Raw genomic sequence first — 18,222 nt, forward strand, 5'->3', positions numbered from 1 at the left:
TTTCTGCGCAGCTTTAATGTCAAGCCCTGGAGACGCACCAGACAAAAGGTTGCTGTGATCTGTGGAAAGTGTGATCCACGAAATAATAAAAATAAAGGGGATAATGACATTTTCCAGTGGAATGTAGGCTTTAACTTAACCTGTGGTGCATCAAGCTAGTCAGCATTTTAATATATTATTTATCATCGTGTGTTGGGATACTAAAAAACAAACCCAGGATAACACAGTTTGTCGCTCTCAGTGTAAAAAACACAATTTAAATAGAAAACCTTTTTTTAATTACTGTAACAACATTCAAATAAAACAACAATCCATTCACACTGTCCCAAAACAGACACAGCTTTTGATTAACAGTGGCACAAAAAATATAAAGACAGAAAAGTAAGGCAAGTTTTTTTCTTACAAAAAATTATCCATTGATAAAGACAAATAAAAAAGGCACAAGGTATATATTGTATATACTGTATATTAAAAGACCATGCAGGCACATCAGGATGGAATGGGATTGGTCTTTATAAATGACTGGAGTGACTTATTTTCCTGGGCTGTATTTTTTTGTTTTATGTGTTGTAACTATTAACACGGTGGACATGAGGCCTAATGTTACAGAATGGCGTGCGGAGCAATACTGAGGTAAATGGTATATATATTTTTGTTTGTTTCAAAAGATTGACATTGCAATAGAGCATTATCTTCAGAAGACTGTTGCAACAGAATTCCTCAAGGGAAGCCGGTCTTTGGTAAACGAAAACATAGGCAATTAAAACGATTGGTAGAAACCGAATCTCAGGAGGAGGATGGGGGAGGTCCAGTTCTAATATTGGCCACCAGGGGGTAGCAGAGCGACATCAAAGTACATTATATGTACGTACTGGAAGTCCACATTGGGCGGAACCGAACAGGCCATGCACACAACAAAGCAAGAGTAAAGCCCTGCAAATGTCAAAATGGCCCGTCAGCGCCCCACCAAAACAATAGTTACTATTAAAAAAAGAGCATATAATTGGAAGATGAAAAGCCCATTCGGAGTCTGCAAGGCTGAGAATGAATTCAATATTGGCACCTTATCAACAGGGTAATTGATGTCTTGTCAAGAGGAAGGCCAGCTTCTCAGAGCATGAATGACTGCGTGTGTTTGAAATCCTGCGGCTGACACAGACAGAAAAGAGGATTTGAAACACAACAATAGCTCAAACATTTATTTGTCCGTTTGTGCGTGCATGCGCTTGTCGAATAATGTGACCTGCTATGATTTCTTTTATTTTATTTTTTCAATTCTCCTCATTACATTAACAGCATAAATATGACTCATTTAGCTCTGGGGTTATTGTTACGAAAAATGTTTTCTAGTCTCCTTTGAAGTGAGTAAAATGGAGTCCACACATCTCTATAATAAGGACGGATTTGAGCTTTTCTTTGATTAAATTCGGACAACGCAATCATGTTAGTGAAATAATATCCTACTCTAGTGTAAGGCGTGTTAAGAGAAACATATACTGTAAAACAATGGATTGTATTTTCCTGCCGAGTAAAGTCGCGGGCATGCTGGAGCTTAATCCAGCTGTCTTCGAGCAGCAGGCGGAGTGGACCATGAACTGGTCATCACCCCCCCCCCCCCCCCCCCAAAAAAAAACACTGTTTAAATCCCCTGGCAAAAAATAATGGAATCACCAGTCTCAGAGGATGTTCATTCAGTTGTTTAAATTTGTAAGTAGGGAGAAAAGCAGACATGACACAAAACTAAAGTCTAACTAGTTTGGAGGGGGAAACTTTGCTTCTGTAATTGTTTCCTCAGAATTAAGTGATTCCGTATTTTTTCTCTCTTTTTTATATCGAGAAAAGAAAACTTACTTCTTGTGGCGGAGGGATATAGTTCACATTGGACCTGAAAGACAAAGATGATTATGATCACTTTGGACCGTTTGACGAGAAGAACCTTGATGTCAGTCTACCTTATCCTAACTCATAACTTGACCTGCACAATAATGCATATCTATCGGTTTCAATTTCTATCACGCCCCTCAGCGTTACACTCACGTGTCCTCAGTTCTGTTCAGGTTTTGGCTGCTGATGTGAGCGGCACCGTGACACTCGGAGATCCAAAATGACCTGTTGGGTTCAGGGTGATGATTTGAGGGCCTGATTTGGGACTGGCACCGCACACCATGCGTTTATGGATTTGAGATCATTAGCCGCACGTGCAGCCCATGCAGCCACTCATGATGCGGCAGCGCCAATGGGGATGCAAAGGTGAAGTGGTCGAGTGATGAGCCATTCACATGCAGCAATCCAACCTATGAATGCTTTTTAGTTGGACTGTCTCTTTTTTTTTTTCAGATCTTGCTTTGGTGTTACCCAAGGCTCTAGTTTAGAGCTACTAGCATTGTCTGTCTTTGTTTCTCAAAACATTGCTGTGTGAGGGGACTTTAAGAACGCCCTTTGTGGTGGGCTAATGTTTAATTCATTCCACTCAGCATTCATTTGAAAAATCAAACTACATAATCGAGCCGCTTCTCTGCCCTATTCAATTGTGCATCGGAAATTGTGTTGCATTGTCTTGGAGTCTTTGTGAAGAAGTCGGTCTATAAATAGGAAGTTGACACTGACAGCTCCAGTTAGCTCAGTGGGGTAAGCATCAGACTCTAACCAAGACAAAGAGCTCTCGCATCAGCGCTGCCTCTCTCCGTCAAATGCTGCGCAGTAACAAGCGACTAATCGAATAAAGTCAAGCGAGATGGGCCAGTCACACCAGGGCGTGCATTTCTGCTTCTATGGTCAGCCAGGCCTTTTACTGTATAAGAGCATCCTTTCACTGTGTGTTGTGATAGCAACGTTTTAAAGAATCAATTTCAAGTCCAATCAAATAAATAGGCTGCAGATCATTTTGCTGATAAAGACTCGCTAATTATTCTGCGATGAAGTCGTGCCGATTGTTGCTCTAGGCTCAGCTTGTCTGCTGAGCAAAAGTTTTGACAGTTTCACGAGATGAACTGCAGATATTTACATTTGTCTGCGCCAGTGGGCCAGCAGAAAGCAAGCCGCTCATAAATACACACATATAGACACACGCACAGGCACAGCTGTCACTCTGCTCAGGCCTGACTCAGCACGCAGACGCGCGTCTAAGTGCGACAACAAGCTAAAGTCACCCCCCCCCCCTCCCCACTCTTACTTCCCTTCAATCCTCTGTTTACGATCGTAGGCCGTGTTTGCTCACGTCAATGTTAATGCAATCACAGAGCTCTTACCTTCCTCTGTGTCCTGCTGGCGGATGATCCGACACAATCGTGGAATGGAAAACAAGAGTGGACATCACTTATTATCCAGAAGAAAAAAAAACAGGCTCCCCAAATAATAAATGCACCAGCCGAACGAGCAAAACGAGAGCCTGGAATAAATGACGGCACAAAAAGGAGACAAACTCACGGGTGAAGAAGCCGTTGCGGTGCATCAGGAACCCCCCGCATCCGCAGACCAGCAACGCCAGACAGACCACAACCACTGCCACCACCACTGCTGTGATGTTGACATCCTCTGGAAGGAAAACACAAACAATCTTCAGTTTTTAAAGTTGAAACATGGTTGAGTAAGTCAGTCTGACGTACGTACGTCTTACAGCATAAAATTGGGCCTCATTCTATTCAGTGTTTCATACTACTAGCTAGTTGATAAAGGTGAGCGCTTTTTAATATTTTAGAAGCATGGCCAACAATGTTTGCGGGCTTTTCCTCTCCACTGCCCTTCTGATTTTGTCCTGTGCTGAAAGGTGTGGGTGCAAACACACAGCTAGACACACACACATACACACACCTATCGTCATGTGCCTGCCCTCACACTTGGTGGGCTTTCCCACCCCGTTGGAAGCCCGGCAGCTGTACTGGCCACTGTCCTCTTTAGCCACAGCTTTGAACTCCTGCACACCAGACAGAGAGGAGACTGAAGACTGATAAATGAACATCTGACGTGTCCTAGAGCATCACTGTGGTCTTGCTATCAAACAACAATGGTTATCTATTGTGGCGTTCAATGGCAGTTGTTATATTTCCAAGGACACAATCAAATCTGCTCACGCACCAGCACTCCAGTGTGTGTGTTGATAAGATAGGTGGCATTGGCATGGCGAGGGGCGATCATCAGCTGATTGTCCTTGTACCAGGCATATGTAGCGGGCGGGATGCTCTGGAGGTCTCTACAGCGCAGCTGCACAGCAGAACCCGTCACGGCTGAACTGGGGATTTCACAAGACGGGGTGTTGGGGGGCACTGGGGGAAGGGCGTGAGCACAATGTACGAGCCATTCCCATCAACGTTTCAATGCTAACTTTTAAATGGTTCATACCTAAGACTTTGAGTGTGATGTTGGTTTCGCCCAAATTCACAGAATCAAAAGGAGCGCTGATCTCACAACGGTACTCGCCGGCATCCTCCTGGGTCACCCTGCGCAACGTCACTGTGGCACCCTCGATGCTCGCCCGTCCCTCGAATGGACCTGAGTACACGTAGAGTTATAGTTACAGTACATGTACAGTGGAGTGGGCATGAGCCACATGTGATATATCTACATCTATCTATCTATCTATCTATCTATCTATCTATCTATCTATCTATCTATCTATCTATCTATCTATCTATCTATCTATCTATTCAGTTATTTATTCATTCATTTATTTATTTGTCTATCCATTTATTTATTTATTTATTTATTTATTTATTCATTTATTTATTGGTCTATCCATTTATTTATTTATGTATTTATTTACTCATTCATTTATTTATTCATTTATTTATTTGTCTATCCATGTATTTATTTATGTATTTATGTATTCATTTATTTATTCATTTATTTATTTGTCTATCCATGTATTTATTTATTTATGTATTTATTTATTTATGTGTTTGTTTGTTTATTTATTTGTCTATCTATTTATTTGGTTATTTATTTATTTATACATAAACATATGCTCTGTGGGCCAGATGAAAGAATATATAGCCCACGAGCCATACTTTGCCCACCACTGGTGTTACTGGAGAAGAATAAATGACAAGCAACTTGGACTCCTGAAATCAGTGGATTAGCATGTGAGATGAAGCCAGCAGCTAAAATTAATGGACAATGGAAGAAGCATAACTCTCTCTCAGATTAACTGCATTCGAATGAGGCCAGGTGATGGCCATGATTTATGATTGTCGCGCTCCCCCCCACCCCCCCCCCCCCTCCTTAAATCTGCTTTTCTATCCTTAATGAGGATGGAGCAAGGGTAGGACACGCATGCCTCGGCACAGGTGAGAACTCGGACAGGGTTTGAAACATCACTCCCATTACGAGGGTCGTGAACTCCTCCCAGCGGCGTCACCAAGCTGATTAAAGCAAATATCCCGTGTGTCACCACCGAGCCGTAAAAAGCAACGGGCGCCTTCTCACCTCGAAAGTGTCCGTCAAAGTATACAAAAGAAACATCTTTGCCCTTCTTCTTCCACTCAATTCGTGGGTTCTGGTCCCGCTCTGTGCGGAACATGCAGGACAGCACCGCATCTGAAATAGGCAGGTGATGAGATATTTATGGCACCAGTCACAGTAAAAAAAAATAAAATCTATTTAAAGCTGTATCTTTTCAAGGAAGCATCAAGTCGAGAAGGGCTAGAGATGGGCGGCCTCACCTGAGAACTCGTGCACCTCCACCTTTTGTTTGTTGGTTGATACGGTGACAGGAAGGGAGGGGCAACCTGGAGGTCGCAGAGAAGAGAACAAGGAGAGTTAACAAGGAGACAAACGGAGAGTGCACAATGCAATATTGCTCGTCATCCATTAGGGGGCAAGGTGAATTGGGTAATGTGCGCCACCTTGCCCGGCAACTGCACGAGGAGAATACTTAATGCCGCTGTCGGCTAGTGTTGCTTTAGGGAGATGTGAAGGCGGGATTACTGTACTCCCTTGTCCACTTTAATCCGGCTGGGTTAAGGAGCAGCCGCCGGCCATATGTCTACTTAAGCGCAGGTTAGGATAAGGGCGCCCAACACCTCGCAAAGCTCAGTGCAGCATCTTGTCCAGATTAACTTGTTCAAAGGAAGGCGTTAGCATGACATTGGCCCCAAAGATGTTTGCTTTCTCCGCCACAGGGAAGGGAAGGAAGTAGCTGCAGGCTCTCCTCCGTGACGATTGATTGAGCAGTCCGATTATGGTCAATTTTACAGGTTGAATATGGGTGAAGGTGACCTGAAGGGGGAAGCTGGTTAGAAGAAGACATTAAAGTGCTGCTGCATGAAAGCTGCTGTCCCGTAGGTCAGCAAATTAAGGATGAGCCATGTGGTTTTTTTTTAAAAGTACATAAATATGAGATGAGCCTCAAGAGAACTTGCTTCGCATTAAGGCTTCTAAAAAAGTTTAATGTGATGCTGAAAAACTTGTCTATTTTTCACACAACCTTGGATCTCATTGGTTCTCGACATGACTCGTGCAGAAAACTCCCTCCTGTTCTAATTTCGACATGTCTCAGTTTCCTGAGCTACTTCCCGTGCACAGGCCCATTGTTGGGCATTTACCAAGTTTCACTGTGATCGGAAAGTCTGCATAGACAAAGGGCAGTAAGTATGCATGCAAAGCAACAGCAGCCATGTTGGATTGGCTTTGTTTTTCCTTTTAGTATTGCGTGCACGTAAATAACACACACTCCAAATGCAGTCGGATGCGTGGGCTTGGACGCTTTGCCGTTGGACTCAATTTGCGCCACCCTCGCTTGTCAAACTTTCAATTAAGCGAATTAAAACTGCTCTCAGTGACTTCCTCTCCCCTCCCCTCACCGTGCAACGTGTCTACTCGCGGAAGTGTTAAAGGATTAGGATTGTAGCCACGACTCACGCACCCCTATGGCCTCGGAGAAGCATTGTCTCACCGAAGGAACAACCGAGGCGGGAGGGTGATACAATGAGATTAAACCGGGACGGGAATGAATGACAAAGAATAGCCGATTGGCCCTGAGAAGAGATGACACGATTTAATGGGGGGGGGGGGAACTGGAGGAGCATGAATAAAAACGGGATTGAAAGCGAGGGAGATCCACTCAGACAGGAGGACAATGAATGGGAGAATCTCTTGTCACAAAGCGAGGCACGGTCCTCCGCCGCCACCTTGAAGAGTGTCTCTTTGAGCACCGGCGGCCGAACTGACAACATGCGTGTCGTAGAAAATGAAAATGAGCAAAGCGTTTGTGCCTGCGTGAGAGGTCTCACTTGCTTTGCACTCCGACAAACGCTGTCAGCTTCGATGGCCTCAATTAGCTACAATGGTGTTGAGGCGGACAACGAACACATTGCCTCCTTAAGCTTGGCTTATGCTTGACGCTTGTGTGTTCCACGTGGAAACGAGACGTGCGGAGCCTGGCCGGCGCCACTTTCGTAGTCTTTCGTAGTCTGCGCGGCTTGCGGCAAAGTGTAGTTGATATTGTCCCAGACGATAAGGAAGCAGTGAAGAGCGTCTACGGCAGGGGTGTCAAACTAATTTTTTTCACGGGCCGCATTGTAGTCATAGCTTCTTTCGGAGGGCCATTAAGACTGTCAACCCAAATAAATGTATGAGCACCTCATATTATATACAGTAAAAGCTACAAAACAAACTGACAAATAACTCGTTTTCAAATCATACGAGTAAAAACGGGTCAAATATTTAAAAAAAAAAAAGATATTTAAAGTGAAGACAATTTGCAATTCTAGTCATGACACACGAATTTGATGCACAATTTGTCTTCGCGGGCCACATAAAATGATGTGGTGGGCCGTATCTGGCCCCCGGGCCTTGGGTTTGACACCTGTGGTCTACAGCATACATTTAGCATAAATAAATGGAAACAGTAGAAAACTGTTGTTTATAACAGTTCTTGCTCGTTCGTCATGATATCCGCACGGGAGCTTCCGCTTCAGTCACCAGTGTAATTGCTAACATGATAATCCTTTATTAGAAGACCAACACGGACGGCTAGCTTTGATGTAAACAAGCCAGAGCCTGGAATTTGAGGTTTTCTGAAGAGTTTTCCTTTCTCGAAGTTCTTCCTCACTTCAGAACAACGGCCCTCTGGTGGCACCAGGTATGACGCCGGTGGGCCAATAGGCCCGTTGCGCCTTTGAAGGCATCAACCGAGCACTGCGACAGCTCAGACTCGCTGAGGGACAACCTCCCTGCCTGCCTGAGCAAAAAATAGAAAGATGGCACGCTCGCTGCTTGGCACACAGCTTTAGCCTCATTACCGGAGTGTTAGAGACGGGCCAGGGTGTTGCCAGTACTGTGGCGGGGTCAAAAGCATGGCACAGTAATAATTAAGGCACTTATTCAAATGAGCAGGGAACATGTGGAAACGAAGGGAGGAGGTGGATCCACAGGAAACGTCCTGCCTGGCTGTGTAATAAAGATAACGAACAGTACACGGGGGTCAGGGGGGAAACAGGGACAGGAGAGCGTGCCTTGAACAAAGCCCCTCTGTAACCAAGTGAGCAACAGCTGGCAGAGTGTGTGTGGGGGGGGGGGGGGGGGGGGTGCTACGAAGACCCACCCCTAACACTTCCTGCTTGACTCCAGCTACAATGCAACCTGCGTCAGCGTGAGTGGAGAGCGAGATGATGAGTGAGTTCTGCCGGGTTGCAAACACACGAATACACACACACACGCGTGCGTGCACATACTCATTCACTCCCACCCCTGAACTCCTGACCTGACAGGTGGCAAAATAAGGACCTTAAAAATGTGCATCACTCATAGCAATGTCTCATCACATCCATGTCAATGCCACATTGCCACTTCCCTCACGCTGCCTTCCCTGGTGTGTGTCAGATTTCTTGTTGACATGTTTTGTCCCCCTAACACGCACGCAGGCACACGCCACACGTTATTTTCCAAAATCAGCTTGAAGCCTCTGGAGCCAATCTAACTGACCTCATCCAACAAGGCAGGTGGGCATACCCCACCGCAAAACTGCCCACGCACTCGGGGTGCCAAAGTTGAAGGAAAGCTGCCCTTGGCCGCAGCCTCCACAACTTGAGCGCAGAATGTGACTAGCCTGTGGAATCAAAGATTTCTCGCGTGCATTTTTTTTTTTTTGACAGAACACACCAAGCGCAGATCGGAATAGTCTTGAGGAAAAAGAATACTTTCAATGGCCCACTTACATTGCATGATTAAAATAACAATCGCCACACATAGGGACGTCTCCTCCATGGTCGTCCACAACTGTGGCTGAGTCCTTTCTTTTCGCGACGGAGCGACGAGGCGGATCCGGAGCCTCAGTTTTCTTCTCGCACTTATTCACAACTCTCCGATAATTCATCCAGCTTCCAGGGGCAACACCTCTCTGCCTATGAGGGTGCGGGGGACAACGACCGGACCCGCCGTCCAGCGTCACGCGGCGCGGTCGTTCGATAGACGAGCGCGGCGCGCCTACGCGGAGCTTCTGGTGACGCGATGCCGGCGTCCTGGTCAGCGCAGAACGGCGTGAGAGCAAAGACGCGGGTTAATCAATGTATGTCCTCTCTCGTCTATCGTTTAAGGTGGAGATGAGGATGGAGGTGGCGGGGACGGGGCGGGGTGGGGTGGCGCTTACTGAACGCGAGCAGAGGCGAGAGCGCAACGCCGTGTCCAAGACGCGCACTGCAATGCCAAGTGGACACAGCATAGACTGGGCATGACCACATTGACATGAACCAGGCATTCTCGTTAAATCGGACCAACAATTGAAACAATAAAAATCATCTTTCTCGGAGTCTTCCACTGACGTGAAAGCTGACATGTTGTGCGTTTCTCCCCATTTATTTTTGTGTATAGTTTAAGATGGGGGAAAAAAAGGCATAATGTTCTATTCAGTGCCATAAAGATGAATGAAAACGAGGCAGATGTTGAGACAGTTGAATAGAAGCAGGTTGAGAGCACCAAAGCAAAACATGAGGACTTGGGAGGCACCGCTTTTCCAAGAGTACACAGAGCAGAAAAGATCACTACTTGAGGATCCTGAGGCTTAAAGCAAGTCTGAGCCAAAGTCAATGCGTGGGGAGAGATGTGTCAAAATTATTCCCACAAATACATCTGAAATCTTCAAGTTTTTCAGATCTACAAGAAAGAAGCAAAGGTGCTGGCTATAGTATCATTTTTGATCCTACGGTTTGCCCTCATAATTCTTGACAATCTTTAATGGAGATTATTATTATTTATTTTGTATTCATATATTAAAAAGTATACAAACAATTTATTTCTTTTGTATATTATTATTATTTAAAAGTATCCAAACAATGATGAATAAGGACAACAAACTCCTTGAGGAAAATCCAACAGAGTAGGAGAGGTCATGTGCACGGTACATCAAGTGGGAGAATAGGACAGAAGTGAGCATAGCACCAGTGGAATCAGCAACATGAGTAACAGGCACAAATAAGCCAGACACACCAGATTGTCCTCAGCATGTGGATTCAATCATCTCCAGCAATGGCGACATAAAATGGAGGACAAACAAAGACAGTTAAGTTGCACCAATACAATATTACATCATCTTCAAACAAGCATGAAGTTATAGAAAGGAGTGATTCAGCCACGTCTCTTATTTGGGACCCTAGACAAAAAGAAATTGGGAGGAATACACAACATTTCTGCAACCAAGGATAAAAATAACACTTATTATAGTAGGCTAGTTTTGCAGGCTTGTTGTTGTTGTTGTGGTAAGGTGAAGAAATAGCTGAAAGCAATCAAGTGAAGCTCACATTAAATTACGCCTTCTTGCTATCTCTGTCATGATCGGAATGGAGCAGGGCGACCAAATGCAGCTTGGACTAGGGTTGATTAAAGAACCCAACAGACAAACTATAGATGCTCGACTAGGGACGTGAAGAACTGAGCTGAACAGACTGGAACCTAGACACAAGAAGACATGAGACGAGAACAATCCGAGCGGGAGTGACACGCAGACAGGACTTAAATACATGACAGGTAACGAGAAGCAGGTGACGGCGATGACATCGTTTGTGAGCACAGGAGGGGAGGGGCGAGCACGGACACGCAAACCAAAACTATGACATTAAAACAAGGAAACAAACTGTGACAGATCTTGACAATCTCAGAGTCTGACTGTGTTTTGTTTTGGTTTTAAAAGCAGGTTTGAGACCCACTTTTTTAATTGTGCATTCAACTATTTATTGGTTTGTTTATCTTTCATTTGATTGTGTATTTATAGTGTATTTCATCTTTATGCTGCTTTTTGTACTTTTAGGTATTGTATTTAAATCATTGTAGTCTTCACAGATTTTTTTTTCTGTAGTTTTACATTTTTTAAAGATTATTTTGCTGTTGGTGAGTATTGCAGTAGGAATTGCAAAGGGTGCGGCCATGGTCCTGCCCTTTGGCTCTGTATCGGTGTCCTGGGGCTGCGGTCTGTTGGCTACTCTTTGTGCAGATGGCTCCTTATGTTGGTGTTTCCTCACTCTGTGTCAGGCTGCACGGCATAGGGTCACTGATTCATTCTTTTTAACCTGTGCATGTTTACAGTAGGTGGGGGGTTTGTTCACAAAGCAGTTAGAGTTACATTTTTGTCTGAGAATTGGTTTGTAAAAAAAAAAAAAAAGTCCCAACTTCTTTGGAATTGTGGTTAGTCTTTGAGATACTCGTGTGTTTATCCATGGAGGTGTTGTTGGATATTTTTGGATTCATGTTATTCTTTTATTAGTTTTCACTGCAGTATTTGCATTTATTTCTCTCTCTTTCTGCCTCTGTGCAATATTGTCTTTATTACCCTTGCCCACTCCTGATGTGGTGTCATTCTATCACAAATCATCTCAGGCCTGGCAGATAAATGCTCTAACGGTAAATTACCATAAGTTGAACTACATCAAGGTTGACTGGATGAGTGGAGTACAGTAACATGGCGACTCCTTCCAATCTGACCAACTGGGTGCATTGGCTTTGCAACAGGGAACAGGACAAAGGAGCAAGTGCATAAGAGAACACATCAGTGAGTCATGTATGAGCTGCAGTGTGGCACGTGCGTGTGTTGGACCGATTGATTTGGTGAGTGAGGGTTCGAAACAGCTGCAAAGTGGACATTTCATGCCCAGCCCACTTCCTGAGAATTTTGTGCTTATAAGATTGTGAAAAAGATGATGCAGGAGTTGAAAATGTTGCGGCAACCTGAGCAAAGACTTTCAGCTGTCTGCTGCTTTCCATGAAGCTCAAATATCAAAAGGGGATTTGGGAAGTGATGAAAAGTTTGGAATCATACATGAAGCCAGATTTTCTTCACTTGCCAGTTGTCCACCAGCGCCTGCACTCTCACACATGGCTGACCTCAGAGAAATCAACTCCACAACTCATGTCTCAATTATGAGTAGCAGCCGTATTATGTCATAACGACATACTGTATGTATGGAAAAACGCCGCTAGTGCATAAAAAAAAAATTGTAAACGCCAACTTTTTGTGTTTTGTGATGGCGTATGCTTATGCAACTGTACAAACGAGTTAGTTTGTAATCTCAAATTGCACTTTCATATTGTAAACTGAGAACCACATGGAAAGTTTTCTTTGTTCTTTTGCCTTGAACCTTCTTTTAAAACAACAACAAAACATACAATCATGACTCTGTAGGATCAGCGTTGGCAAAAATATCCTCTGGTGGGGACTCCTTCATATTCAGCGTGTTAAGTTATGAAATGTGTTTTGTGAGGTCATGACAACCTTGACTACCAATCTAATCACTTTTTCTGCGCACGGATGCCAGATATAATAAAACTGCCCGAGATGTTGCTTTTACAAGAACGTTGGGAGGAGGGTAGGGGGGGGATTGATGACGGGATAAAAATTAAAAATAGATACAAGTTGGGTTTTTTTTCTGATGAAACTCTTGGCAGAAAAGCTAATGAGTTGATCCTCCATACTGCCACTCGACATATACATTATTAACAAGTGAAAGTGTACAAAGCTGACAGAAAGCAGGAGTGTTGAGCATCATGTGTCAGAGGCGACAGCCGTCGGGCTGACAAGTGACGTACACGACAGCTGCCAACCAGACAATCTCGCTGCAAACACTCTGCGTTTGTTGTCGCAAATTGCTCAAGCACACGTGCGGAACACACACTCCCAATAGTTCCAACACCATCCGCTCAACAACAAGACCATTGATTTGATTTCATTGAAAACAAGCGGAGCTTATTCAGCACTTTGTTTTGTCAATTTTTATTGTTCAGACAATACATGGCGAGTGTAGAATTCAGATGTTACTGGTTGCTTAATTGTGGAGCGGGAGCAACAACAGGGGGCGGAGTCGCTTCCGGAGGCGGCTGCACCTCCACCTGTGGGCCGAAAACAGGATATTTTTGGTCTTTTTAATCTTTTGCTTCAAACTGTTGTATACGATAAATCTATACTGTCAATTGTAATTATCAAAAGGTGACATAATAGACTTTCCGTTGTATGACATCAGGTTTACGTGGAACTCAAACAAAATGACAATGTGCCATATAAACACTTCAACTAAAATAAACAAGTCTTATGCAAAAGAAATTGACATCTCCTGGGGTAGAGCAGACGTATATTTCCAACATAATTCGTTTGTGGGGCCCGATCCGAAGTTAGCGGCATGCTAGCTAGCTGGTAACAAAAGATGTACTCTCCGTTTGCATGAAATAGAAGCACCCCTCCAGAGTGAATGATTTGAACCAGCGTGAAGAGTTGATGTCAAGTATGACTAAATTCTTTATCATTTGTGTATTTGGACAGACAAAATGATTAACACACTAGCGTCCCGTCTTGGAAAAAGAAATGACATCAATCGCATCGCATCCTTCAGCAAGGCGGCTTCAGTTTATAGCTCCGCTCGTGATTGTGAGAGTGATGCTCTGGGACAAAAGGGACACGCTAACATTGCAAGCTGGGTGAAATGACGTCCTCCAAAGCCATAAAACAGAGCGGCGGTTCTCCATGCTAATCCCGTGCGTGTCAGAACTCCACCAAGAACTGATCCACATATCATTTACTTTTGACGTTCATCCAACTCCATACGCTTGTCGTTAACAAAGCGCAGTTTCAATTCCCCAAATAACAGTGGCCCCGTGAAAAGGAAATGTAGGCCGCCGAGCATAGTATGTCATCGGCTGCCAAATCAAGTGTGCCTATTAATGAGTAGTCTTTTCCCTGCACTGGACAGTCAGCCAGTGAAGCACAGGGAATGCCAGAAAGGCTGCAGCAGCAGCAGCAGCAGAATATATTCTGCCTAGATGGCTCCATCCAAAATTAACTCAGCCTAATTTAAATAGCAAAGATTTATGCATCTTCAGTTAGAATCGACTTGTGTCGCGATGCACCTCGTGGAGTGTCTGGAGAGATTTAAAAATAGTTTTTTTTTTACTGGCTCCTTCATTGGTGTGTTTGATGTTAACTTCAGAAAGAGGCGGTTTGTCCTTCATGCAAAGCATGAGAGTCCTTTCCCAGCCTGTGCCAGAAACGTAAATGCAAAGCCATAAAAAAAAAGATGACGTTAAATCCTAACCTCTGGCTACAGTGTGAAATCTGGAGGGATGAGGGGCATCCAGGGTAAAGGGCCTGGCTGGATTTAGAACAAGCGCTAATTTGGACAAGCATCAAGCATGGAGACCCGAGCGCTGCCTCGCAAGTAACGTCCCTGCCTGAGTTGGCAGCTTTGCTTTCGCTTTGATGTTTTCTCTGTTGGATGTGCGTGTGAAACGGGAATGTTTGCTCTCACCAGTTTCTCTGCCCGCTGCCTCAGTTTCCTCCAGACTGTGTGGTGGGCCTGCGCGAACGAGACAACGTGACGAGCACTCACATGGACACAAAATTCTTGGCAATCGCACTTGACAGTTAACATATCTGAGAGCAACATCTCACTCGTAGCCATCTGCTAAACTCAAAATCACAGTTTTCCCTTGTGTTCTTTACATTTGCAATTGCAAAATGATAAAAGCAGCATCCATCCTACCTCCAGCTGCATAGGCAGTGAGAGGCCCTGTGCTCGCCGATGGAGGCCCCAGCGCCCTGCTCCCAGGCTGTGGAGCGCTGTCACCTCGTACTGGAAGCACAGACCTGTTCGGGCCACTAGGGGGCCCCCGCTCAAAAGGACATGGTCCCCACATCTAGAGAGTAGACAGACAGAGTCACCTTGAGCTTGTCATTTTTCATTGTTTCTGACCAAAACAGCAGTTTGTAGTATTTTAGTTTTAAATGGCAATAATAATGAATCGTTTGTAACAAGCATCAAGTTCAGCAGTCAACGTTGGTATACGTGTTCTTTATTTAGGTATTTCTTTGCTGTCTATGAATTAATTAATATTTCGTGTTGACATTGTCTGCGGCAGAAAATAGTGCAGTTTTATTATATTGACTGCTATCAGTAATATTCTATTAATATTCATTTTTCTATTTATTTTCATTTCCACTTTTACATTTTAAGTACGTTTTAGTACGATGTACTATGCACACGCACGCGCGCAAGCATTGTATAATAAGCTAACGACAGCTAATTAATGAGTTTTTGTTTACGACTCAATCCCTCTCAACCCAGGCCAACCACAGGTTATGTAACATTGATTGTGTTATTGACTTTACTGAGCGTCGTCTGTTTTTGTGTTGTTGTTGTTTAGTCTTCAATATTCGTTTCATGTCTTGAATGTAATCACAGATGTGATTTAGTTTCTTACACGACTGGCTATTTATACAGTATGTAGATGCAGCTTCATATAAATCTGTACAAAGAGAATTCAGTCTGTAAATACAACCATGCTCTGGTGTGTATGCAATGTCACCTGTAAAGTGTCACTGTCCCTTTGGGATTCTGGGCTGCCCTCTGCTCTACCGCTTCTTGCTGACACCTGAAATGGCGAGATAAATTGTGTAATTGACCTCAAAAGTAACAAAATTGAGCGACATCATCGTCTGATCCATTTACCTGCTGTGTGAGAAGACTTCAAGTGCCAGAGAGGGGACCACCTCCAGAGGCTCCCAGGGAAAGTCCTGGAAGATGAGCTGCTGAGCCCCTCTTGTCAGAGAACGCAATGACTCCTAGAGCACAAGCACAGGCATGTGAGATCCTGGGAGTTCCGAAGCGCAAAGGCGAATACACCAAAGGCATGAAACCTCATTGGGAGTCCAAGAGTCCAGCTGAGGGTCCAGGACAAAGTCACAAAGAAAAGCCCCTGATGTAACTGCGGGGGAATTTATGAGTGAAACAAGCTGCAGGACAAATCCAGATGAGCTCAAATATAAACAACCACTGAGCGGCGAACGTTTGCAACTGTGAATGGCTTTCGTGTTTTGAGCCACTTACACTTTTATACGAGTTCAAAAATAACATTTGCGACCTTTCAAACACTTCGCCCCTCAGTGGGTTTAAAGCAGCATACCTGGCACCTCTGGTGTGCAGAGCAACTCCACAGACAATTGGTCCTTGAACGCCATCTCCAGCACCTGACCGAGAAGGGCCGCACAGGAACGCCAATATGCCTGTCGATGGGGAAAAGGGCATAGGTTGGCTAATTTTTAGGAGCAGTGAAGACTTCTAGTGGCACATGCAAATCGACTCAATTTGGGCAAGATAATGTCTCCTTTAAATAGAAATGACTTCCACAGTTCACCTGGTTGACCAACGTGGGGTCGCTGTCTTTGAATGTGAGCAACGTAAGCGTGCAGGAGTGAGTGAGCGGCTGGTGGAGAGGCCAAGGTTCGCCATCCACGAGGGCCAAAGCAGAGTTGGTCACGTGATGCTCTGTCAGGTCTGCACGACATACAGGAGTTTTTTTTTTCACAGTCTATGCATGCAAAAGAGAACAACAGTCCTTTTAACTCACGCCTGGCACAGCTCAGCGGCGTGGACATTCCTCTGTTCATGATGAGCAGAGTACCATCAAGCCCCGGCCCCTGCATGGACACCTCGATCTTCTCCACACGGGGGTAGAGAGCCCGCTGCCGGGCCTGTTCTCTGGAGAAGACTGCATTGCGGTGGCTGAGAGCCTCGACACGCACTGCTGCTGCGGCAGTCGACCTGAAACCTGCGAAGATCCAAAAAATGACAGGTGCTGGAATGAACAGATGTATACATCAATTAGAAGACACCTCACCAACTTTAATATACTATTGGAATTGGGACAGAACAAAGTCGTAATTTGAGGACCCTTGATTACTAATACCTGATATAGAAAAATATTTTCTTAATAATTGCTGTTTATGCTAAGAATACTCTTGATGAAGGTTGAATTTATTTGGGGTGCATCGGTATGCTTTTACATCTTTCTACCAACTACTTATTCATTTCTATTAATGCGACTTGTCATTTCTAGTAGTTTGCAACTTACGGCGTTGGATTCGCTGGCATACAGTCTTAATCAGCATCGTGAAGTAGTTTTCGATGACTATTCGTTTATTCCGTCGGTCTCAAATTGAAGGACGCCATGCCAGGTTCTTGTGCACCAACATCGAGTCCGGCAAGAAACGAGATCATGAAGCTTAGGTTCCGTTTGTCTCACAAGACCGCAGTTACAATTATGTCCACTAAGCGTCGCTGTGCGCTGTGAGTTCGACGCTTACGTAAACGACCCGCTACCTCCACGTACAGATGGAAAATCAGGGTGCGTCAATGTCACATCATACATGTGAAGTAGCAGGCCACGTCATGGTTTTTTAAAACAGACTTTAATTAATGACACTTGAATGGAATTTGACGAATGCTGGAGTTTGAGGTCCAAAATCTGCAGGAAAGAACTGGAACTAATCGCAGCAGCAAATCAGGGACATCATCTGCAGGAACGAAATATAAATCAACCACATCACAAAGCCTCTCGGCAGAAGAAGGTCTGTTTTCACTAGGAGACTGGAAGAGAGTTTGGATGGAGCCAAGTGGTTCCAAGTAAATAATAGCCAGACGGAAAAATATGTGGATATTTTCTGCTCCGTATTAATTTCAAGCAGTCTTTGTTTTGTTGTTTTGAAAAATGAATTTTAAAGTCAACATGTTTTGTAATAGTCATAATTCAGACATATAAATGATTGCTGTGTGACACATAAATGATGTGACAATCTAATTAATCAAGAACATGGAGCAAACAGTTCTCCTTTCTTCATTGTTGCCCTGACTTGACCACTATTGGAAGTTAGCATGGAAATTGAGGATGGTGCAAATAAAGAAAGATTTGTCCCATATCTCCATCAACAATCGCAAATTCCTACCCTCAAACAACCTTGTCATGGTACCATGTGAG

General features: G+C 44.3%; 2 protein-coding genes across 4 annotated transcripts; both read right to left on the reverse strand.

Annotated features, from left to right (window-relative positions):
* Window positions 1-255: 255 nt before the first annotated feature.
* Window positions 256-9,550, reverse strand: jam2a (junctional adhesion molecule 2a). Of its 3 annotated transcripts, none has more exons than XM_037278260.1 (11): window positions 9,153-9,550; window positions 5,658-5,723; window positions 5,422-5,532; window positions 4,339-4,488; window positions 4,075-4,262; window positions 3,811-3,913; window positions 3,427-3,534; window positions 3,249-3,261; window positions 2,038-2,109; window positions 1,852-1,885; window positions 256-1,149 (listed from the first exon to the last, which is right to left on the reverse strand). In XM_037278260.1, exons 1-11 carry the CDS (start codon window positions 9,199-9,201, stop codon window positions 1,111-1,113), a joined length of 933 nt encoding a protein of 310 aa, XP_037134155.1. In that variant the 5' UTR covers window positions 9,202-9,550; the 3' UTR covers window positions 256-1,110. The 3 variants fall into 3 exon arrangements, with proteins under 3 accessions (XP_037134155.1, XP_037134147.1, XP_037134165.1); XM_037278252.1 differs by having other exon boundaries at window positions 3,249-3,264; XM_037278270.1 differs by lacking the exon at window positions 2,038-2,109 and having other exon boundaries at window positions 9,153-9,546.
* Window positions 9,551-13,165: 3,615 nt separating this feature from the next.
* Window positions 13,166-17,472, reverse strand: mrpl39 (mitochondrial ribosomal protein L39). Its single transcript, XM_037278239.1, has 10 exons — window positions 17,320-17,472; window positions 16,816-17,016; window positions 16,603-16,742; window positions 16,372-16,471; window positions 16,106-16,173; window positions 15,918-16,030; window positions 15,775-15,840; window positions 14,952-15,105; window positions 14,718-14,765; window positions 13,166-13,308 (listed from the first exon to the last, which is right to left on the reverse strand). Exons 1-10 carry the CDS (start codon window positions 17,354-17,356, stop codon window positions 13,234-13,236), a joined length of 1,002 nt encoding a protein of 333 aa, XP_037134134.1. The 5' UTR covers window positions 17,357-17,472; the 3' UTR covers window positions 13,166-13,233.
* Between the last annotated feature and the right edge of the window lie 750 nt (window positions 17,473-18,222).

The sequence above is a fragment of the Syngnathus acus genome, chromosome 2, assembly GCF_901709675.1.
Source record: "Syngnathus acus chromosome 2, fSynAcu1.2, whole genome shotgun sequence".
In the NCBI taxonomy this organism is placed as follows: domain Eukaryota; kingdom Metazoa; phylum Chordata; class Actinopteri; order Syngnathiformes; family Syngnathidae; genus Syngnathus; species Syngnathus acus.